The 24,220-nt window shown below is 46.2% G+C and overlaps 1 protein-coding gene across 1 annotated transcript; it reads right to left on the bottom strand.

Annotated features, from left to right (window-relative positions):
* Positions 1-1,015: 1,015 nt before the first annotated feature.
* Positions 1,016-13,537, bottom strand: PRELID3B (PRELI domain containing 3B). The gene is made up of 6 exons (XM_069751226.1): positions 13,431-13,537; positions 5,003-5,171; positions 4,618-4,707; positions 4,399-4,469; positions 4,107-4,209; positions 1,016-3,723 (listed from the first exon to the last, which is right to left on the bottom strand). The coding sequence occupies exons 1-6, from the start codon at positions 13,460-13,462 to the stop codon at positions 3,604-3,606; spliced, it is 585 nt and encodes a 194-aa protein (XP_069607327.1). The 5' UTR covers positions 13,463-13,537; the 3' UTR covers positions 1,016-3,603.
* Positions 13,538-24,220: the final 10,683 nt, after the last annotated feature.

Genomic DNA, 24,220 nt, shown 5'->3' with positions numbered 1-24,220 from the left:
CAGGGAGAAGTCAATGGGGACCGGCCCCAAACTAGTAATTTTAGACGTATGGTCTCCAGATGGCTTTTACAGGTTCTCTTTAAAAGGCTGCAAAAATGAAGCTGTTGCACGATTCATACGGCAAAGACCATGGGCAGCACCAGTCAGCTGACATGGTCTGTATTTAATAGGGAGTCAGGGTCCTGGTCTGAGCTTGTTATTTACTTAGGAGGTCTACTCTTGGATTATTATTATTTATTGTTATAGCGCCATTTATTCCATGGCGCTTTACATGTGAGGAGGGGTATCTGTATTTACCAAGAGGACTGAGCTGCTCATTTGCTTGGGGGGGGGCTAGTTTGTTTTTAGGAATCAAAACTCTTTAGGGTTTCATGAAAAGGGGTAGTCTGTCTCTGCTCACCTCTGCATCGGGAGGTGGTGGGACCAGTTGTCTCACGTTTATAGATATCTGCTGGATCACAAGCGGCAGGTACTGAATGTAATCCGGGCAGACAGCTGTAGATATGTCACCGAGCCACTCACCTTCCAATGCAGAAGTGAATGAAGCTGAAGCCGCTTTAAAGGCCACGTTCACATGTTCAGTATTTAGTCAGTATTTTACCTCAGCATTTGTAAGCCAAAACCAGGAGTGGAACAATCAGAGGAAAAAATATAATCGAAACACGTCACCACTTCTGTATTTATCACGCACTCCTGGTTTTGGCGTACAAATACTGAGGTAAAATACTGACCAAATACTGAGCATGTGAATGTGGCCTAAGAGGATGAATCAAATGCCCAGGGATGCCATAGGGATTCCCATAACAGACTGTGTGGGCTGTGGGGCATGGAGCACCACTGTAAATATTTTGTGCAGTCTGCCCCTCCGACGGTCCCAGTCAGTTAGGAATTCTGGTCCAGTATGGGGGCACTTTGGCTGGTCTATGTCCATCAACTTGTTAAATAATGATCCATTTAGTGTCCTTCAACATCTACTCGCCATTTTGAGCCCAATAAAAGACAGACACATTTCTGCTCCGTTTCCAGCTTTTACTGGCATTTGTTCATCGACATCACATACATAACATGAACAACAAGGTTAATATAAAAATAAACTCAGGAGTGCTCATCATACAAAACATTTTTCTGTTTAACCCTTATTGTCTGTACAGGTAAGGCCATGTTACATTACTCTCACACAAGCAAACACAATATTGTGTAATTTTCTTAAACCAGTGGTCCCGAACCTGTGACTGAATAACTGTTGTGAAACAACAACTCCCAGTGTCCGCTGATAGCCTGCAACTGTCAGGAGATGCTGGGAGTTGTAGTTTCACAACAACTTCGAGGCTACTGGTTCGACAACACTGATTAAAACAGTACCTTACTTTCTGGCCTAAGAAAAAGGCTTGTGCTGACAAAGTCCTTCAAATAACTTTAAACTGGACATATTGGGCCTTGTCTATCAAAACTGCCTCATAAAATGTGATATAACCTTGCTCACTATAGTAGCCACTCAGCGGTTGCTTAATGCACGGGAAAAATTAAAGCCGCACGCTGAATGGTTGTTACAGCCAGCATGTTCACAAGTGTCAGTTTTGACACATCAGGTAGCCATTTTGTCTCATCACATATTATGATCCCTGTCACAGAGCTGGACACAAAATGGCTGCCAGGCAGGTCACTTGTTAAAAGTATATAATATTACTCAAGAACATTTTTTTTGTATGCCAATTTGGTGGAACCGTCGTTACCATACTAATACTAAAGACTGAGCCTGATAATGGTTGTTAGAAATTAAAGTACAAGTGAAGACTAAAAATGCAATTTTGGGCAATTCCACTGAATCTGCCAGCATTGGCTGGACCAATATATAATTTTTCTTTTAGTTGTCTGGAACCGCAGATGTTCCGTTAGTCAATATTAATAAGCAAAACATTATTGCTGGTGTTTCGCCGATAAGCGACTATCCAATTATGGAGCTGTGTAAAAAAAAAAAAGGAGATTGTTGTAAATCAAAAGGGGTATTCACGGCCAAAAAGTTAAAATTTGAGTTGAGCAAAATAATTTGCAGGACCCTGGTCCTATCATGAGTGTCACATGTCACAATGATGGCGTAGCACCGAGGACAAAAGTAAGTAGTACAAGGTTCGTAGGACCCTGGTCCAATCAGGAGTGTCACACGCCACAATGATGGCGCAGCACCTGGGGATGACAGCAGGTAGGAGGAACGCAGGACCCTGGTCCCATCATGGCTGCCTCACGCCACAGGATGTTCGCAACACCTATACTTAGCCATTGCTTTATTCACAAAAACTGGTTGTTGCAATTTCATCAGTTGTACCTCCAAAATAAATGTTTTTGACTGGAATACCCCCTTTAAATACAGATTTAAATTCCAATACACAGGAAAACACGACTGTCATTGGAAATGTTCTGTTATTTCAAAGAGGAAGAAAATCCCAATTTAGTAATTATGAATAATTAAAAAAAAATATAAATAAATCTAACAATGTGTCCGAGACCGGTTTCTTTAAATATTAACCCTTCCATTACAACTACCACCGTTTTCTTTGTGCAATAGAGTAGACCATTAACTAAGTAGTACGTTCATAAGCTTTTCTTTCAGAAAAAAAAAAAAATGTTCACATTCCCGAACTTTTACTTAACCCATCAAATAAAATTCAAGTAAAATATTTTCTTTCATAGATCAGCACAAAGTTCCCACATCTGCATTTCGCATTGGATGCATGTAGTCAAATCCACGCAATGACAGGCTGAGGTAAAAGCTGACGTTCGTTTCAATGCACGTAATCACTGGTCACCTGGAAAACATGGCTGCCAGTCATTGATAGACCGAAATGGTGGTCAGATATTGGGGAGGGAAATTCACGATATACTAGTGCAAGTTACTAGTTTCTCTGGGTGACACCGTCAGAATTATTTGCACTGCGCCTTACAAATATGGCTGCTGTATAAAAGGAACAATAGGCTAAAACTGGAAGTCAGGATCATACGGTGACTTCTAAATACAATTAACACTGCAGGAATTCGGTCCTGGGCAATAACTAGATTCTACAAAGTAGATGGATTCCCAGATATAGCAAAGCCAAGATTGTCATTTACCTAGAAACTGCTACAAAGGGTTGTGACAAATGACAAACCCAGCTCTGCTACATGTACATTGGTCACTGGTTCAGGGACATCTCACCTGTTCTGGCATGCAAGACGTACGCGTATCTATGATGGCAGAAACATTCTCAGAGCGGTATGATGGAGCAGTGCGACCTCTGCCATGTAAGACTGTGGGCGCTAGAGATATGGATGTGAGGTGCTGGTGTAACATGACCCTTGGTCCGACAGTGGCCATGAAGCGGGTACGATAACGTCACAACTGTGCCGACACTAGAAAATGGGTTTATTGGGAAGAGGCCATGCTACAGTTATGTCATTCCGCAGCCTGGTCCCCGGCTTTACTTGTTCCCACGTTGCTGACATTTCTCTCCAAGCTTCAATTTGAAAAAAATCCTACTTAATAAAGATACATTCTTAAATAAGAATAAATAGGTTATGTGCACGGAGAGACGCTGCAGCCTTTCCAGTATAACACCTAGTGACGATGGATCATTCTTCTACAGAGGCTGCGGCAGCCATGGTCGTCCTGAGACCTCCTCTGGTCGTGGCTTTCAGATCTTCCAGTTCTGTGTTCAGTTTTCCAATAACCCACTCCATGGCATCCCGGCCCTGCAAGTGGAAGAATAGAGACATGACATGGGCTGCATTATCCAGACCACCAGACTCGAGATTTTCTACAGCAACTCAGACTGTAAAAAAAATAAAAATAAATAGAAAATGGTCCCATGGTGATCCTATTATACAAAAGGCCACCCCCCAAATTGCTGCAGTTATCCTCCATCGGTCTCTTAACATCTTCCTCTGGTGGTGGTGGTGTCAAACAACCTCATTCACATCCGTGATGCAGCAGCAGCAGCACACAGCGGTCACTGGTTGTGCACCCAAAGTTGCTGTATAGCCCTATATTTACTAGAATCCAAGCAGCTATGTGGCACGCTACCCACTGATGTATTGCAAAGCCGTGACCAGATGCAGGTTATCAGACTGCTCACCTTGTTGGCATTGCTGGATATGGTGTTTGCCATCATGCTCTCCAGATAGCTGCCCAGACTGACTCCTTTCACAGTTATGATGGCTTCCTGGGTCAGGACAGTTCTGAAAACACAAAAAAAGAGGATCATACAAGGGTGAGACAGACCTGTTATCCAGTGGCTCATGAGCTATTATAAAACTACAACTCCCAGCATGCGAGTAGGTTGTTAGCAAAAAGGTCATCTTCCCTAGGGTTTTCCAATCTGGGTGCCTCCCTGACACACACTCATTACGGCACAGGCCAGCACTCACTTTTTGTCATCCTGAGGATGTGGCTTGTAGACTAGTCTTTCGTCCACAGATATCATGTGTGTGAAGGTGATCTGTATGAAGGGAAGAAAACACCAGTCAGTCAAACTATGACCCGATAGGTTTTATTGGCTTTTTATGTGTTAGCAGCCTATGATTTGTGAACCTTAGACTCCCCCGGTCCTGAAGAATGCCATGTACAAGGACGTCTCTATCACTTACATTCGCAGACTTCAGTTCCATTGTTTTGGACACAGGATCCACCACCGAATGTTCCTGGATATAGGTCTTCGTTCTTGATGCCCCAATAATCTACAAAGAACCAAAAAAATAATTGCTTATTTCACGCTGACAGAGGAGGTGCTACCTTTCTGTGATAGCCTGCTTCTACACTCATCTCAATGTACGCACTTCAATGCTCAAGGGTTAAAGGCTCAAGTCCCAGCATAGTCTGTGCTTATAATGGAAGCTCTCTGCTGACATTGCCGTTCCTTTGTGCCTTGAAAAGGTCATGGACGGTAGAACGGCACACAACGTTCCCTGCGCTCAAGGCTCCGGGAGGGGAGTGGGCCCCGCAGTGGACGATGAAGACTGTCATATCACTTACCGATTTGACTAGGCTAGGCATGCCCCACTCTGTGCTGAGGAGCCGGTGGCTGTGCAGCTTCCCTCCGCCGTCCACGTGTCTGTTCAGTACGTCCACGCCAACCACATTTGGATTCATGGGATTCGGGTATTTCTGCATAGCGGCTGTTGTAACAGTCTCCCATGGGTGGCTGTAATAAAAAAAACAGAACAATGTTCTAATTCTGCATTACTCTGCACTCTGGAGAAGTGGAGCTGCAGTCTGCATAGACTTAAAGGGAACTGGTCACCAGAAAAACACTATTAACCAACCAATATGGGGTTAATCTGCAGGTTACTAGTGTTATTAACCTTCCCTGCACCCACACTTCGCCAAACGCTATTGAGAGAAAATTAACTATTTCCCCCGGCAGCATTCTGGTTTCATTCTGGTGGGCGACGCGGGTTCGGACACCGACTCTGCATTGGGGCCATATGTTAGTCAGATGGGAGTGCGGTTACAGCCGCTGCTCTCTATACTCATACCATGACTGAAAGGAATGCTGCCGGAAGGGGGAATAAAGTTCATTTTCTCCCCACAGCGTTCAGAAGCTTTACCGTAGATTGTGAGCCCTCGCGGGCAGGGTCCTCTCTCCTCCTGTACCAGTTGTGACTTGTATTGTTCAAGATTATTGTACCTGTTTTTATTATGTATACTCCTCCTCACATGTAGAGCGCCATGGAATAAATGGTGCAATAATAATAAATATATCTGCAGGTTAATGGGTTTCCCTCTAATACGACCAGGACACTGCTCACCAACATAACAGAGGACTCTGTATTAGTCAGAGGAGAACTGGGCATCTATCGCTATGGAGGAGTTACATGACCATGTATGCTTACCCACTGACTATAGTGGGCTGCGTGTGGTTACGAGAGATAACAGCTGATCAACTGGAGTTCCACCGAACATCCCACCATCTAAGCTGCCAGGGCTATGGAATCGGTAAGTCAAACCACCTATTAGTACTCTGACTCCTCAATATCCCCGACCCCACAGCACTGTTCACTACTGAGCATGTACATAAAGTGCAGCACAGATTCATCTCCATTAAATGTCAAGATTCTTAGGTCAGGAACAGAACAGACATTTCATAACTTTCCCAAATTATGAAAACATTCAGGACATCCTGCATTTAAACACTGTATGCAAATTATTATATATTTTAGGAGTCAGAATCAGTCCCTTTTATACTGAATCCAATTCCACTAAAATGGACACTGTCTCCACAGCCCTGTCAAAGGGGAATACTGAAGGCTTCCATGGTTATAATTACGTATAGCATATTCACAGAATATCCCATATATACATTTGATTGATGAGGGTCCAGACCCTCCAGAATGGGCCGATGATGCTGTTGTGCACGGTTTTCTCTAATGACTTCTAGGGGAGATTTGTAATTATCCAAGAACAATACCTGTCATGACCTCCCATTGTAGGGTAATTACTGAATGTACAGGTCTGTCCCCTGCTCTCTGAGCAATGTGGAGCCACCCAGCCTGTGTATACAACCTGAACGTTCAGTTCTCTGCAGGCTACATAAAACTCCAGTGACAGCAAAGCACATCCCCAAATTATTCTGCAGTGTGGCAATGAAGACTATGCCTCCCTCAGGCCGGGTTCACACGTCTGACATTAACGGTCTCCTGACCTGAACTCCACACACAAGTATACCTAGGAGACCTGCAGTTGGGTCGGACATTGCGGCCCACACTCGGACTTGAATATCGGACACGTGAAACCAGACATAGGTGATTTTTCATGTATGCAAAAAAAAAAAAAAAAATCACCTGAGTACCATCAGTGTTCAGGATACGATTTTCATCAGTGATTTACATGTAGGGATAAATAAATTACACAGCTTCTATCCATTACAATGTTAACGTTATGGGCCGCACATGGACTGTCCACTGATGCCACCCATGTGCCATCTGATTATCACAGACCCATACACTTGTATAGTTCATTTTGTGTGCGACAGATTTTGTAACACATAGTCCGCATAAAACCAGACGTGAAAAACACCATAGACCTCAATGGGTAACGGGACCCAGAGACGTCTGAATGAGGATAGTGGTCACAAGGGCTGCGCCTGCTATCATGTCCTTTGGGAGCAGCCATCTTATAGCCCATCAGACGGTAACACTGATCTACACTTGTGGTTGTTACGAAACTACAACTCCCAGCATGTGCGGACAACCTTCAAAGCGACTGTTGCATTAGACTGTAAAAAGAAGACACTTCCTGTACAATACGGGAAGAGCACAGTAATAAGGGTAATATCCGATAAGTGGCGTCATTTCACTCTGAAATAAGGATGGGGGCGTTAGATCTCTCTGTTATCAGCCGCTTCAGACTAGAGCTGCTGCGGTCTCCTACGTAGGATTATAGGATGAGCTTGTGTCGAAAAATCTCTCCCCCAACAATTACAAAATTTTACAATTACGGTATATATAACTTCGTCCCCACGGCTGATAACAGAGAGGACACTATGGCCAATGCTCTAATGGAAAAAAGCGTGATTCCGAGGAAGGGGCCGACCTCACTGGGACCCCCTCCCCCTTTAACATTCCAGCACTAATGAGAAAGGCATGCAGGTCCCATCAGCCCTAGCACCATGGCCACCCTATCAGTTAACCCTTTCACCGCCAACTATAGGGTAGGAAATGTGAGGCGGGAGCACTTCTGCAGGTAAAAATATCAGGACGGTTACACGGGTGTCGCTCCTGACCTCACAGATGAGGCTAATCCTACTGACACGTTACCGTCCTCACAGTGCGCAAAGTCAATCTAAATTTATGCTACTGTGCAGGCAAGATGCAATCGATTGCTGCCTGTTAAGAGCCAATGCAAGCTGGGATGATAGGGATAGTGTCCTCCAAAAGATATTGATTTGTGTGGTCCGCAAATGAATCCTGCCTCCACATACATACAGCAGGTGAAAAATATTGAACATGTCACAAATCTTCTAAGTAAATATATTTTTAAAAGGTGCTATTGACGTGAAATTCTCATCAGATGTTGGCAACATACAATCCACACAGGCAAAGAAATCAAACCATAGAGTCCATAAATTACATGAAATAATGAGAAATGACACAGGGAAAATTCATTGAACACGCTTACTGAAATGTAATATTTGGTACAAAAGGCTTTGTCGGTGATGACAGCTTCAAGACACCGAAACTAGTCGCATGCATTGCTCAGGTGTGATGTTGGCCCCTTCTTCCACACAACCACTCTTCAGATCCTGAAGGTACAGTAGGCTCCTTCTATGAACTCTGAGCCTTAGTTCCTTTGGTAAATTATCTAATGGATCCAGGTCAGGCGATTGGCTGGGCCATTTTAGCAACTTTATTTTCTCTGAAACCAACTGAGTGTCTTTGGCTGTGTGTTTGGGTTCATTGTCTTGCTAGAATATAATGTCCACCTTCGTTTCATTTTCATCATCCTGGCAGATGGAAGCAGATTTTTTTTTTTTTTTTTTTATCAAAAGTCTTGGTACATTGTCCATTCATAACTCCCTTCAAGTATATGAAATTTGCCAGTGCCATATACTGAAAAACAGCCCGACACCATGATGCTCCCACCTCCAAACTTCACTGGTGTATGGTGCTTTTGGGGTGATATGCAGTGCCTTTTGGCCTCCAAACATGGTGTGTATTATGACATCCAAAATGTTCAATTTTGGTCTCATCTGCCCAGACTATATTATTATTATTTATTTATATAGCACCATTAATTCCACGGTGCTGTACATGTGAAAAGGGGTTACATACAGGGTTATAGATATCATTAACAGTAAACAAATTTACAATGACAGACCGGTATAGAGGGGAGAGGACCCTGTCCTTGCGGACTTACATTCTTCGTATATTCCCCCAGTATTTTACAGGCTTGTCTAAACGTTGATGAGTAAACGCTCTTGAACATGCGTTTTGTTCCCCCATGGAGTCTTGCGTGGTGAGCCTGCATACAGGCCATGGAGGTTGAGTGCATTGCTTAATGTTTTCTTTGAAACAATTGTACCTGCCGATTCCACGTCTTTCTGTAGCTCTCCTCAGGTGGTGCTTGGCTCTTGGATAACTCTTCTGGTACAGTAATTATTTTCACTCCTGTCTGAAATATTTCGGGGAGCACCTGGTCGTGGCCGGTTTATAGTGAAATGATGATCTTTCCACTCCCCAATTATGGCCCCAACAGTGCTCACTGGAGCCTTCAGCAGTTTAGAAATTCTTCTGTAACCAATGCCATCAGTATGTTTAGCAACAATCAGGTTCTGAAGGTCTTGAGACAGCTCACTGGTTCGGCCAATCATGAGATGTTTCTTGTGTGGCACCTTGCATCAGTTGAACCAGCTAATATTTTTCACGAAGTGGCAGGATTGCTTTCTAATTACTGATAGAGTTCAGCTGGTGTTATGACTTTCCATGGCTTTTTGCACCTCTCTTTCTTCATGTGTATAATAATTTTTCCATGTGTCATTTCTCATTATTACACAATTTATGGATATCTATGGTTTGATTTCTTTGCCTGTGTGCATTGGGTTGTTACCGACATCTGGTGAGAATTTCATGTCAATAGCTCCTTTAGAAATATATTTACTTAGAAAATTGGTGACATGTTCAATATGTTCAATGTTTTATTTCACCCTCTATATAACAATGCTCAAATCTCAGCTGGGCAATGAATAACCGTAGGGACGATGTCTTCTGTTTATGAAATGATCTGATAATCTGCAATCTAATTTATTACAGGACGGATGCAGTGTCCATGTGCCACCACGGACTAACCAGTTAGGTAGAAGTCCAGGAAGACAATGACACGGTGTGGTTATTAAAGCAGTGAAGACATTAATGAGTCAGTATGAAAACTCTCAACCTGTCTGACATGTGATTAAGTGATGCAGTGAGACTGGTGCTTCCGAGCAGCGAACTACAAGTCCCAGCTTGCTATAGAAGTAAATCATTCATAGCTAATTATAGGATTATTCTAGCTGTCTTCTCTCCTAATGTGTCTCTGAGCAAATACTTCCACTTGAAATAACAATTCAGGAGATGTTCCTCTGTTACCCCTTCTGGAAATACAGGGGGGGCGTATATGGCGGCACCACTACTGCAGATCAGTCTGGGCACTGTGGTACATGTGTGTAGGGTAAGGTCACAGCTCATGGTGCTTGATCTGATAGGTCTATAAAGATCGTTGGCATGCTGGGGGTTGTAGTTTGATAGGCACCCAACCCTAGAAGTCTAGCACTCCGATATTAAGCAATTACGATGCGACATTCCTCCCCTGCACGGCACACATACAGCCGTGATACAGAATATCTCAGTCAGCCCAACAGATGTGAAATGGGGCGTCCGTGCGCAAACATGACTTCACTACAGTTCAATGCCGGCGGGCCCTGTAATCGCAGGCAGAATGACGAGGATAGGTGGTGCGCGGCCCTCCGTATGCAGCACAGACCACGTGATTGTCATCACGCCGCCTGTGCCAGAAGAAGATGGAGTAGAGAGGGCACCTCTTCAGAGCAGCGGAGGAATTTTTTTTTTTTTTACGCCGGGTCCATTCTAACATGCCTGCTGGGGACATTTACCTGTCTGTTGGGGACTATGCTGCCTATTGGGGGCCTACACATCTGCTTATTGGGGGCCTATACCTGCCTATTGAGGACTACACTGCCTTTTGGGGACATTTACCTACCTGTTGGGAACTATGATACCTATTGAGGACATTTACCTGCCTATTGGGGACTATGCTGCCTATTGGGGACATTTACCTGCCTGTTGGGGACTATGCTGCCTATTAGGGACATTTACCTGCCTGTTGGGGACAATGCTGCCTGTTGGGGACATTTACCTGCCTGTTGGGGACTATGCTGCCCATTCTGCCTGTTGGGGACATTTACCTGCCTGTTGGGGACTATGCTGCCCATTCTGCCTGTTGGGGACATTTACCTGCCTGTTGGGGACTATGCTGCCTGTTGGGGACATTTACCTGCCTGTTGGGGACTATGCTGCCTATTAGGGACATTTACCTGCCTGTTGGGGACTATGCTGCCTATTATGGACATGTACCTGCCTGTTGGGGACTATGCTGCCTGTTGGGGACATTTACCTGCCTTTGGGGACTATGCTGCCCATTCTGCCTGTTGGGGACATTTACCTGCCTGTTGGGGACTATGCTGCCTATTAGGGACATTTACCTGCCTGTTGGGGACTATGCTGCCTATTAGCGACATTTACCTGCCTGTTGGGGACTATGCTGCCCATTCTGCCTGTTGGGGACATTTACCTGCCTGTTGGGGACTATGCTGCCCATTCTGCTTGTTGGGGACATTTACCTGCCTGTTGGGGACTATGCTGCCCATTCTGCTTGTTGGGGACATTTACCTGCCTGTTGGGGACTATGCTGCCTATTAGGGACATTTGCCTGCCTGTTGGGGACTATGCTGCCTATTAGGGACATTTACCTGCCTGTTGGGGACTATGCTGCCTATTAGGGACATTTACCTGCCTGTTGGGGACTATGCTGCCTGTTGGGGACATGTACCTGCCTTTGGGGACATTTACCTGCCTGTTGGGGACTATGCTGCCCATTCTGCCTGTTGGGGACATTTACCTGCCTGTTGGGGACTATGCTGCCTGTTGGGGACATTTACCTGCCTGTTGGGGAATATGCTGCCCATTCTGCCTGTTGGGGACATTTACCTGCCTGTTGGGGACATTTACCTGTCAGTTGGTGACTATGCTGCCTATTAGGGACATTTACCTTCCTGTTGGGGACTATGCTGCCTATTAGGGACATTTACCTGCCTGTTGGGGACTATGCTGCCTATTAGGGACATTTACCTGCCTGTTGGGGACTATGCTGCCTATTAGGGACATTTACCTGCCTGTTGGGTACTATGCTGCCTGTTGGGGACATTTACCTAGCTGTTTGGGACTATGCTGCCTGTTGGGGACATTTACCTAGCTGTTTGGGACTATGCTGCCTGTTGGGGACATTTACCTAGCTGTTTGGGACTATGCTGCCTGTTGGGGACATTTACCTAGCTGTTTGGGACTATGCTGCCTGTTGGGGACATTTACCTAGCTGTTCGGGACTATGCTGCCTATTAGGGACATTTACCTGCCTGTTGGGGACTATGCTGCCTATTAGGGACATTTACCTGCCTGTTGGGGACTCTCACACCACACCAGACTGAGGTAAAAGCGAAGTTCCACCAATATGGGCACTGGTGAGGCTGAAAGGATATTGACAGGCAAGGCTGCATTGATGGGCAGTGCAGTCTGTATGTCTCTGTGTGGGCAATTTTATTGCTGGTATATTGTTTTGTGTAGCGCTGTGTGTATATATAATATATATAGATAGAACCGGACACTGACCATCTCATTAGCCAAAAGCAGGCCCATAGTTCCCATTGAAGTACCGGTAAGTTTGATTTATCTTTACTTGTTCTTCATTTTAAATACTGTATTTGTTCCTGTTTTTTTTTCTTTTACTTTAAAATAAGATATGTGCATTGCGCATAGGAATTTGTTCAGTTTAAAAAAAAAAAACTATATTCCGGCCCTAATGGTCTGAGGGACCGTGAACTGGCCCCCTGTTTAAAAAGTTTGAGGACCCCTAGCCTAAAATAACAGAAAATCTGGCAATTCCGGACTTTACTGGTAAAGAACGACCTTTTGGCGTCCAATAACTGGAGGACCGGATGATCCAGAAATGACCGGTGTATAAGGAATGCGGCTGTGACAGGTCCACGTGATAATCACACAGTGACACTGCATCCACGCCTGTACACCCTGGGGAGGTCAGAAACCACAGCAGCGCTGGAGCGGGCACACACTGACCATCGGGGATCACTGGAAAAAGACAATGGAGTGCAACCATGACACTGCGTCACCCCATAGTGTTCATGGATGCTTGTCATCATATACAGCATGAGGTCACACGGACCCGATGACGTCACAGCCTCCAAATTCTGCAGAAACATAGATGACATCATTGCCAAGTATATGACATCACCGCTCAGCAGTAATGTGGAGGCTAATATGAGAATGTCGGTTACTAGAGAGGGTTAATGATTACTGCAATCGCTGCAGCCAAATCGATGATCATCAGAACAAAATCCCTGCAATTCCCATTGGCGGTTAATGCTCATTCCGAGTGCAATCAGCCATTTGTAAAATAGAACTACAAATCCCAGCATGCCTTTCACTGGAGACACACACACACACACACACACACACACACACACATATATATATATAAGACAAAGGCCCGTAAGGCATTCTGGGACTTGTAGTCCGGCACACAGCGGATTATCTGCGCCCTGATCTGAAACGTTGGATTAGGAGGCCGACCGGCTGCTGGGGCCCCACCACTTACTGAGGCCCCCAATACTTACTCGAACACGTGTTCTGAGGTCCAGATCTTCATGCTGCCGGTGATCCGATCTCTCCGCCCGCCAGAAGTCAAGTGACACGGGCGTCCGATCAGTGCGCAGTCCAGGCAAAGGCGGCGACCAATCGGAAACAGCGACATTGCTGCCTACGTCATGGATGTGCGTCACTTAGCCCCGCCCCGGAGCCGGCGTTTAAAGGAACAGGCGGTGACCTTCACGTGCCGGTCGGGTGTCACCTCGCTCTGCTCTCGCCATCTGCAGTGAGGCCGGAGAAAGAGCCGTATACAGAGGGGAACAGGCAGAACATCACAGCAAATAGTTCCTTGGGGTCCCTGAAGAACTTGCCCTGTAGTCTCTGTACAGTACATGTAGTAGTGCACTGTGTCAGCGAAGTCCGGTTACCCCTTATATAACAATGCCCTCAGCAGCCAGTGGTCATGGTGGGGGATGGGACACCTTCCCCCATTTCCAACCATTCACACCGGTTTTTAGCGTTAATATGCTGTGATCGGAGCAATATGCCACAGGGACAGACATGGTGGACATTACCAATGGGATTATGGGCCCCCAGGAGCCATCGGCCCCAGAACCTGCCCAGGTCCACAGAATGCGACGCTGACAACCCCCCAAAAATGGGGCTGATCAGTCTGCTCCTAGTATTAATGCCAGGAGAATTCCACCCATAAATGGCGGCAGGCAGAATGCCCCATGGGTAATGCCACGTGCCCCCTATTAGTGTCCCTCAGAACTACTACATGTTCCCAACCGGTATGACCATAGGGGTCTGCAGGATGCCCATATGGAAAGTGCCACCTGGCGCACCACCAAGTCTGTTGCCAGCCTTCCCCCATCACGCACGTCAGGGTGCATGTGTATGGAGCGAGCTCAGGAGCCCCCTCCATCCTCCGGCAATTGCAAGAGCTACCATGGAAGCCCGGGTCGCCCCACTGAGGATACCGCTATACCCTGAACCCCAAGGAAGACCATGATGTACTATATACTGTGGTCTTGCAGTCTATACTGTATACCGCAGGTTAGAACCCCCCTGGGGGACTACAATGTGTTTTTTTTTAAGTTTAAATCGCCCCTCTTCCCAGTTTTGAAGTAAAACAATAAACATCTTTGGTATCGATGTGTACATAAAAGTCCAGTCTATCAAAATCTAAAATTGTTTTAACTAGACGTTAAATGCCGACAAGAAGAAAATAAAAAGTCCAGATTTGTATTCCGCAGTCACAACAGTTCCCCCCCCCCCCCCCCAAAAAAAAAAAAAATTGCATCTCAGGTGGAAAATGATGGAAACAGAAATCTAAAAAAAAACTACAAGTTTAGCATCATGGACATCATACCGGCCCGGAGAATCGGACTGCCAGGTCATTCTTACTGCGCAATGAGCAATGTAATAAACAAATCCAGAAGAAAAAACAATGGCGGAATCTCAGTTTTTTCACCATTTCACTGTACTTCGAATATACCCCCTACCCCCAAAAATGGATAATGTAATTCAAGACTGCAACTGATCCCACCAAAAACAAGCCTCATACAGCAATGTCAGCAGAAAATAAAAACATTATGGCCCTTAATCAATGGGGAGTGTGATGAACCCACACCTTGCCACCCCGCCTGATGTCACTATTACATCCCTATCCCCACTTTCACCAACGTGATGTCCTGCACGCTCTTTGAGTCAATCCCATCCTGCCATCTGGGCAAAATTTAAATCCCCTCCCCCTGCCTCTAGCAGCAAAGAACTCGAAAACCGATGATGAGTTATAACTCTTTAATGGTCCTAGTAAGTTGATTTTGAATCCGGCAAGGACCCTGCTACGCATTGAGACCAAACACAGCTTTCCTACCTGGCTCCTATTAGCCATTGTACATATCTCCCCACCCTGTGGTGCTAGAATGGATCGAGACCCTGGAAGACGTTCAGGCCAGTCCAGAGATCTTGAAAATGTAACCAGTGTATGACCAAGACATATGATAAGACCATACTCTCCTTATGAAATCAAAGCTGACTCAATAAAGCAGTTAGACTGCATGATATCTATTTTGCAAGCAAGACTTTAGTTCTGAGCTTAGCTGGCTCAAGGTGTGAGAGTGTGAGATCTGTCACACATTGAGGCTGGACCCCTTGCTGAGCTAGGTGTCATGTTACAGCTGCATATGGGAAGGGGTTTTTATAATCCTATGCCAAATAGGATACAAATGATTGACATGAAATTACATCTCCAATGTACTTCACAGGGAGGAAAACGCAAAAGTGCAAAGACAATCGGCTGGTCCCAAAAGGTTAAAGTGCTAATGGAATATTCATAAATGAGTTTTGTTGGATAGTACTTTTTGATACAAGCAATTTTGCAATTACTGCTGATTAAAATTTTCTTGAGATATTAATACTTTTGTTACAGCTCATTGCCTTGGAGACTGACCACTACTGTAGGACAGCAGAACAGAGGCAGCATTTGCAAGCTGCTTTCTATTGCGCTTGTAAGCACTGTTTTGATCTGGCCAGGATTGCTGGAGCTCATTGTTACCTTCTAGTTCCGGCCAGCTTCAGCACAATGTTTGCAAGCTAGACAGCAGCGATGGTCGGTCTCCTAGGCTACAAGCTGTAAAGAAAACTGTTAACTCAAGAACCGCTGCACATTTTTATAAGCTGTGAATTGTTGAAGTACAGTACTGTCTGACAATATCCACGTATGAAGGTGGGAGTAAAGCTTTATTGCCCCCATTAATGCCATTAACAAGATTATGAAGAGGTGGGCGGCACATTCTGAGGCGAGCACAGCTAAGGTTACATTGCTGCCCATCTCGTTTAAAATGGTGGTGGTAATGGTATTCAGCCCTTGGAAAATTCTGGTTTGGAGGCGGCTGTACTTGTTCTCTCTGAAGCCATACTCCTCTACCTCCAGCCGTCCTATAGAGAATGAACGGAGATGTGACGTGCATGCTTGGCAACCAACTTATTTCATTACAAGTCCCTGTTTCACAATTGTGGGGGTCCCAGCAGTCAGACCCCCATCAATGGCTCAGATCTCGAGAACGGAGTGTTGGAATGGTATGGTGACCGCTCATACACGCCACGTAGGTGATAATAACCCTATAGGGGAAAAGTGCGCACACTGTAGGATGTGCTAGCCCCTGGTCACACTTTCTGCCAGGGTTCAGGTTGCATTTGCCCACTGTTAGTACAACTGTACACAATGTGACCTGATCCGGGTACACCAGTCTGTACTGGGAATGGTCAGACACTACTCGGACTGGATACACGGGAACAATGTCCTTGCTGCGATGAACACTGTCAGGCACCAGGGCACCCAAGATACACAGGCTCTCCATAGATCACTGCTGTCAATGACACCTTAGTAACGGGGGCCCACACAGAGAAGAGGGCCCTGTGCACCAAAAGTATATGGCCCTTTGTCATCCAATAGTGGGTCTGAGACAGAACCAACTTTCTATAGGAGGTGGAAGTTGACCCCCTTACCTCTTGGGCCCCTGTAGTTGTACCCATGGCATGTCCACCCTTCATTACTAATTGTGGTTAGTAAGCATTCACTATTGGGTAAGGGGCACCATTGGGCATACATGCAATATTGTGCTGCTGTACCCCCTCACATGTCACCCCCTCACACAGATTATGGCCAAAAGTATCACTAAAATCTCATTATAAGAGTCTTGGTGCCAGCGCGATACACACCAACACAACTGGCACTGCAGTCCGATCCGCACCCATCAGTCCTAGTGAGGCCAATGAAGGGTTGGCAGCACAATGAATAACCAGAGTGGCCAGAATAGTTGTTACCTGGGTTTTCATGATTTTTCCTAATATTCTTTGTTTTAATCCTCTGCTTGCCGACAGTGAATAGAAGCACTTATTGTGTACATCCACAGAATGAAAACTCTTCCTAGCTGCTTATTGCTCTCAAACAATTGCAGGTAGTCACAGTGTTTCACACGTCTGACACTAATTGTGCACACGTTGCGGATTAGGCTTAGGAATTTCTGGTGCGGATTCTGCCTCTCCTGGCAGAAAACGCACCTGCGGATTTGTCGCATTTTTTTGTGCAGTTCCGCAGTGTTTTTTGTGCGTTTTTCTGTGGTTTTCTTGCGGATTTGCTGCGTTTTTTTACCCCTGCGTTTTTTTATAATGGAATGGGTACAAAAACGCTGCAGATTCACAAAAAAGACGTGACATGCTACTTCTTTTAAACCGCAGCGTTTCCGCAGCAGATTTTCCGCAAAGTGTGCACAGCATTTTTTTTCTCATTGATTTACATTGTACTGTAAATCAATTGCGGATCTGCAGCGTTTTTGCACCACAAAAACGCTGCGGATACGCAGAGAATCCGCAACGTGTGCACATACCCTTATGGACCACATTGCTTAGTCTGGTGTGTGAGTGCTGAGACAAACTGAAGAGCCTCATGAACAGTCATGGCCAAAAGTGTTGGAACCCGTGAAATTGTTCTTGAAAATGAAGTATTTCTCCCAGAAAATTATTGCAATTACATATGTTTTGTTATACACATGTTTATTTCTTTTGTGTGCATTGGAACAACAAAAAAACTGAGAAAAAAGGCTAATTGTACATAAAAAATTGGACCAAAAATGGTCAGAACAAAATTGTTGGCACCCTCACCTTAATATTTGGTTGCACAGCCTTTGGAGTAAATAACTGCAATTAATGACTTCCTATTACCATCAGCAAGCTTCTTACACCTCTCATCTGTATCTCTCCACAGGTGTTCAATGGTGTTTAGATCCAGACTCCTATTTGGCCACTTCAGAACTCTCCAGCACTTTGTTTCCATCCATTTCTGGGTGTTCCTTGATGTACATTTGGGGTCCTTGTCCTGCTGGAAGACCCATGACCTAGGATGCAAACCCAGCTTTCTGACACTGGACACTACATGGCGACCCAAAATCCATTGATAATTTTCAGATTTCATGATGCCTTGCACACAGTCAAGGCACCCAGTACAAGAGGCAGCAAAATAACCCCCAAAAAACTTTGAATGTTCACCATGTTTGACTGTAAGTGCTGTGTTTTTTTCTTTGTAGGCCTCATTCCGTTTTTGGTAAACAGTTGGTCTCATCTGTCCACAAGACGCTTTCCCAAAAGGATTTTGGCCGTCTCGCTTACATTTTGGCAAACTGCAGTCTAACTTTGCTATATTTCTGTGTCAGCAGTGGGGTCCCCATGGGTCTCTTGCCATAGCGTTTCATTTCATGTCAACAAATAGATTGCACTGAAACTGATGCACCCTGAGACTGTACCATGAATTTATTTGGAACTTGTAACTTGATTGGGGCCACTTATCCACCATCCAGACTATGCTGCGTTGCAACCTTTCATTATTTTTTTTACCGCCGTCCACATCCAGGGAGATTAGCTACAGTGCCATGGGTTGTAAACGCTTGATAATGTTGACGCGGACAAAGGAACTTCAAGATCTCTGGAGATGGCCTTGTAACTTTGAGAATGTTGATATTGTTCTCTTTCTGTTCTCCATACTTAGCGTGGCACACACAGACACACAATGCAAATATAGAATCAACATCTCCCCTTTTTATCTGGTTTCAGGTGTGATTTTCATATTACCCATGGATCGCTCCCACGTAAGGGCAATGGGGTACTCGGTACCGGGTCCTTCAGTTCCCTCAGCGAGGATGTCACGGTGGCCCGACCCGGACCGTGGCCCTATGAGGGGCGCCCAATAAAAGGCAGAGTTCGTAGATAACGGTAGTGTTCGTGACGCCACCTGTGGTGTTCGGTCAGGGTGACCGACGCTGCTTAGGGGTCCGCTGCGGTGATGGAATGGCAGCTAGATGGTATACCTTCCCACAGGTGAAGTATATCCCCAGGGCTTCCCAGAAGTGTAGATGATGATGGTGGATGGTGCAAAGTTAAGTAAATAAGGCAGCACACTGCAGCGCTAGAACATAGAAACTTGAAAAAAAATAAAAGGTGGATGGTGCAAGGCGCGGTGAATAACGAGGACACAGTGTGTGCAGTCTCTTTACCTTTACTGAAGGCTTCAGCATCCACAGTCCAGAGTGCCGGATAACAGGGTAGGCAGAGTCCGGCCGGTCTGATGGCAATTCCAGAGTCCCCTTATCCAGGTGGAAATCAGTAGCCTTCCCCTTGCGCACAGGAACGTAGTAGGTCCCTACTTGCATTAGCTACCATAAGGTCCTCACTTTTGTTACTTCTCTCTCACTGTCCCCCAGATGGATAGGACATATCCGTATGACGGTGATGGCCTGAGGCTATTTTATAGGGACCCTAGTGTCGCCCCTCCTCCGCGATTGCCACCGTGTCTGCTTAGGTGTTTAGGTCGGACAGCCAACTTGGAATCGACTGCCCTGCCGGTCTCTGAAGTAAAGCGTAGAGTCTATTACTTCCTCGGTGTTCCGGCCATCGGATCTGCGCTTCCGATGGAGGCAGCCTGCTTCTAGCTGGTCTCCCACTGATGTTTCACTCCTGTTGCTATGACTTCTGTGCTCACTCACTACAGCACACTTCCTTTCGTGTCCTTTCTTACGAGGCTGCTGCATGGGTTGCAGGCGCAGCTCCGTGTCCTTCTCTCGTTCCTCCTCAGACTTCAGTCTGGATCTGACCAGGGATCACCCCAGCCAGCTCGACCTGGAGACCTTTCCTCGTCGGTCCCCAGCCAGGAGCTCTCCTCTCCTCCACTGAACTGACTCACTCTCCAACTCACCTAACTTCCTAACCAACCCACCAGTTTTACCCTACGTGAGGAGTGGCCTAGTGAACAGAACCCTTAGCTCCCCGTGGTGGACTGGCGTGTGAAGTGTGTGTGTGGCTGTGATACCTGGCAGGGTGAACTCCTTTGGTGCCATCAGACGTAACATCACTCCCCCCTGGTGGAAGAATAACATTACTGCAACGACCAGGACTCTGGGGCGCTGCACCCACACCTGTTACTTGCCACAGGTGAGTTTAAACGAGCATCACATGCTTGAAACAAAGTTGTTTACCCACAATTTTGGAAATGTGCTAACAATTTTGTCCTGCCCATTTTTCAGGTTTTGTGTGAAATGATGTCCAATTTGCCTATACAGTTACATTCTGCCGCAGAGCAAGGAGAATCGATCTCCCTGCTCTACCGCCCGGACGCTATAGGGCCCTGAGCAGGCAGGGGGGCCCCGGTGCCAGCAGTGGGCCCCCACCTGTCATCGGAAGGTCAGCTGTGGAGGCTTATGGGGAGTGCAGTGAAGGGGCCATCAAACAGTTTGGATGCTACTAAGGGGCCAGAATACTGTGTGGGTGGTAGTATACAGTGAGGGGGCATTATATTGTGTATAAGAGAGCATCATGCTGTGTATAGGGGAGCTCTACAGGGGGGAGACTCGGGATATTAAATGTAAAGTGGGCACTTATTGTTATAGGGAAACTTAGGGCACTTTTTTCTAGGGCACTTGCACCCAGCATTACTATATTATAGAGGGCTGCTTTAGAATTTAGAGGGCACAGAGAACCACACAGTAGGTGCAGTAATAGGGACACATACGGCAGCAGCAGAGGCTCAGTATTGGGGTATCAGGGGCAGTAATAGGGACACATACGGCAGCAGCGGTTCAGTATTGGGGTATCAGGGGCAGTAATAGGGACACATACGGCAGCAGCGGCTCAGTATTGGGGTATCAGGTGTAGTGATAGGGACACATACAGCAGCAGCAGCTCAGTATTGGTATATCAGGGGCAGTAATAGGGACACATACGGTGGAGGCTCAGTATTGGGGTATCAGGTGCAGTAAAAGGGACGCATACGGCAGCAGCGGCTAAGTATTGGGGTATCAGGTGCGGTAATAAGGACACATACGGCAGCAGCGGCTCAGTATTGGGGTATCAGGGGCAGTAATAGGGACACATACGTCAGCAGCGGCTCAGTATTGGGGTATCAGGTGCAGTTATAAGGACACATACGGCAGCAGCGGCTCAGTATTGGGGTATCAGGGGCAGTAATAGGGACACATACGGCAGCAGCAGAGGCTCAGTATTGGGGTATCAGGTGCAGTAATAGGGACACATACGGCAGCAGCGGCTCAGTATTGGGGTATCAGGGGCAGTAATAGGGACACATACGGCAGCAGCGGCTCAGTATTGGGGTATCAGGGGCAGTAATAAGGACACATACGGCAGCAGCGGCTCAGTATTGGGGTATCAGGGGCAGTAATAGGGACACATACGGCAGCAGCAGCTCAGTATTGGGGTATCAGGTGCAGTTATAAGGACACATACGGCAGCAGCGGCTCAGTATTGGGGTATCAGGGGCAGTAATAGGGACACATACGGCAGCAGCGGCTCAGTATTGGGGTATCAGGGGCAGTAATAGGGACACATACGGCAGCAGCAGCTCAGTATTGGGGTATCAGGTGCAGTTATAAGGACACATACGGCAGCAGCGGCTCAGTATTGGGGTATCAGGGGCAGTAATAGGGACACATACGGCAGCAGCGGCTCAGTATTGGGGTATCAGGTGCAGTAATAGGGAGTTTGTGCAGGTTGGGGATAGATGGTGATGGGGCTGGAATATGAGAAGTGAAATGTGTCTTTGTTGTATTCTCTGCAGACGAGACATGGCTGGAAGAAGTTGTCATGTCGCTCTGGGCCAGATGGAAAAGACGGGAAAAATGAATGATTCCATCAGAAAGAACGTCAGCGGTAAGTCATTATCTGTAACTGTGCTGTGATCTCTATATGTCCTGTGGGACTGGTATCTACCACTGACCATATGGCGGTAATATCCATGTTGGTCTTTATATAGAGATTTACAGTATCTTCAGTAACAGCGCCGTCATCTGCTGAGGTTCTCCTCCACTATTAGGGCGCATCACCCAGTTGTAATCAAGGTTTCCTGGTTAGGGGCCCACTCAGAAGCTTCGCCCTTTCCCTGAACCAAAACCCTAGCTACGCCTCTGAGTTCCGGTCAGGAGACCCCCAGCGATCCATATGTTGCAGGGGCAGACATATCATTGGTGAAACCTATACAGCCACACAAGGGCCCAAGAGGTAAGGGGCCACTACCGCTTCCGAAGCAGGTGGGATTGTGCATTATGATATTGGACTGCAAAGGGCTCATACACTGTTCTGGCACTGAGGCCCTCTTCTGTCTGTGTCCGCCACTCATTTTTTGCATGAGCGAATGTCGGATGTGTGAAGCTGTTACCCACCTGATCTGTAGGACAGACGTGAGACCTCTGCTTCAGATTTCTTTGCTCACACTAAGGCTACGTTCACATTAGCGTTGCGCGCCGGTGCGTCGGCGACGCAACGAACGACGCATCAAAAAACACGCGCAAACGCACGCAAAAACGCTGCGTTTTGCGACGAGTGCGTCGTATTTTGACGAAAATCGGACGCACAAAAAATGCAACTTGTTGCATTTTCTTGCGTCCGACGCTAGCGTCGAAAACGATGCACGTGTCGGAAAACGCAACAAAAAAAACGCACGCGTCCCCCATGTTAAACATAGGGGCGCGACGCAACAGCGACGCACATTAGCGGAACGCTAATGTGAACGTAGCCTAATACATTGCAGCAAACCATCAGATGGGAGAAGATCAAGGTCAGGAGGTAAACAAGAAGGTTTCAATTCACTAACAGAAAGCAGATATCTTACCTCAAAGAATTAAAGGGAATTGGTCACCAGGTTTTTGCCGCCTAATCTGAGAGCACAGAGACCTAGAGATGTATCACTTACTGGGCTGATTGCTGTAGTTTTGATAAAATCACAGTTTTAACAGCAGGAGATTATCACTAGAGGACTAGTAAACCTGCTACCATGTAGTCCTCAATATTCATGAGCTCTGCATAACCACACCGCTACCACTGATTGACAGCTTTCTGCCTATGCACAGTGTACACAGAAAGCTGCCAGTGCTGTGGGCAGAGTTATACAGAGCTCAGCATTTCAGAGAGCTGCTAGACCTGTAGAAGATAAAACAGGGATTTTATCAAAACTACAGTAAGCATCCTAGTAAGTGATACATCGCAGGATCATGCTGCTTTCAGATAGGCTCAACATACTGTAGCAAATCCTCTGCTGTGCATAGTGTTAAAGCTATATGTTATTTTTAGTTTCTGAATGTAAACGAGAATGTTCCCATTCTTTGGGATCAAGCAGAGATCTTGAAAATGATGAGGAATAAATATAAAGTATATTAGAAAGTTGCAGAACGTTTTATCATTCAGTGGATCAGCCATACAGTACATGGGAGTATGGGAAGAGCATTTCCCAGCCACGCACCCCCTATGAGAACGCCTCGGTTCCCATGTGCAGCGTCTAGGACACGGACTTATATTTAGACACCGTGTCCCTTTGCATCCATTATTTAACAGCTCTCCAGTGATGCAGCCCGTACCCTGACATAACCGCTAGTAACGCCGGCTGCCAAGAACACGGATCCACCCGAGTGATGACGCAACACACAGGACTGGATTGAGTAACTGGGTGAGAGGTGACAGTCTGTTCCTGTCTCCGTCATGTGATACCCTGCATTTTGTGCAGATACAAGGTGACACAGTGCAGGAAACCATTCAGCCCCTGATTTCCAGGGAATGTCCCAGATCATCTGCACTAGATCTTAAAGGGAATATGTCACAAGGTTTTTGCCACTCAATCTGAGAGCAGTATAATGTAGAGACAGAGACCCTGATTCCAGAGAGGTGTCACTTACTAGGCTGCTTCCTGTAGTTTAGATAAAATCACTGTTTTATCAGCAGGGGATTATCACTAGAGGCCTAGTAAACCTGCTGCCAG

The sequence above is a fragment of the Ranitomeya imitator genome, chromosome 2 (genome assembly GCF_032444005.1).
Source record: "Ranitomeya imitator isolate aRanImi1 chromosome 2, aRanImi1.pri, whole genome shotgun sequence".
NCBI classification, from domain to species: domain Eukaryota; kingdom Metazoa; phylum Chordata; class Amphibia; order Anura; family Dendrobatidae; genus Ranitomeya; species Ranitomeya imitator.
This window is presented reverse-complemented; position numbering and strand designations above follow the sequence as displayed.

Bases quoted from the DNA above. Each gene is read 5' to 3' on its own strand.
- PRELID3B (XM_069751226.1), bottom strand. From the start codon at position 13,462: ATGAAGATCTGGACCTCAGAACACGTGTTCGA. The intron at 4,210-4,398 runs GTGAGTGCTGGC...TTGTGTTTTCAG, and splicing joins CATCCTCAGGATGACAAAAA to AACTGTCCTGACCCAGGAAG. The intron at 3,724-4,106 runs GTGAGCAGTCTG...TTCCACTTGCAG, and splicing joins TATCCAGCAATGCCAACAAG to GGCCGGGATGCCATGGAGTG.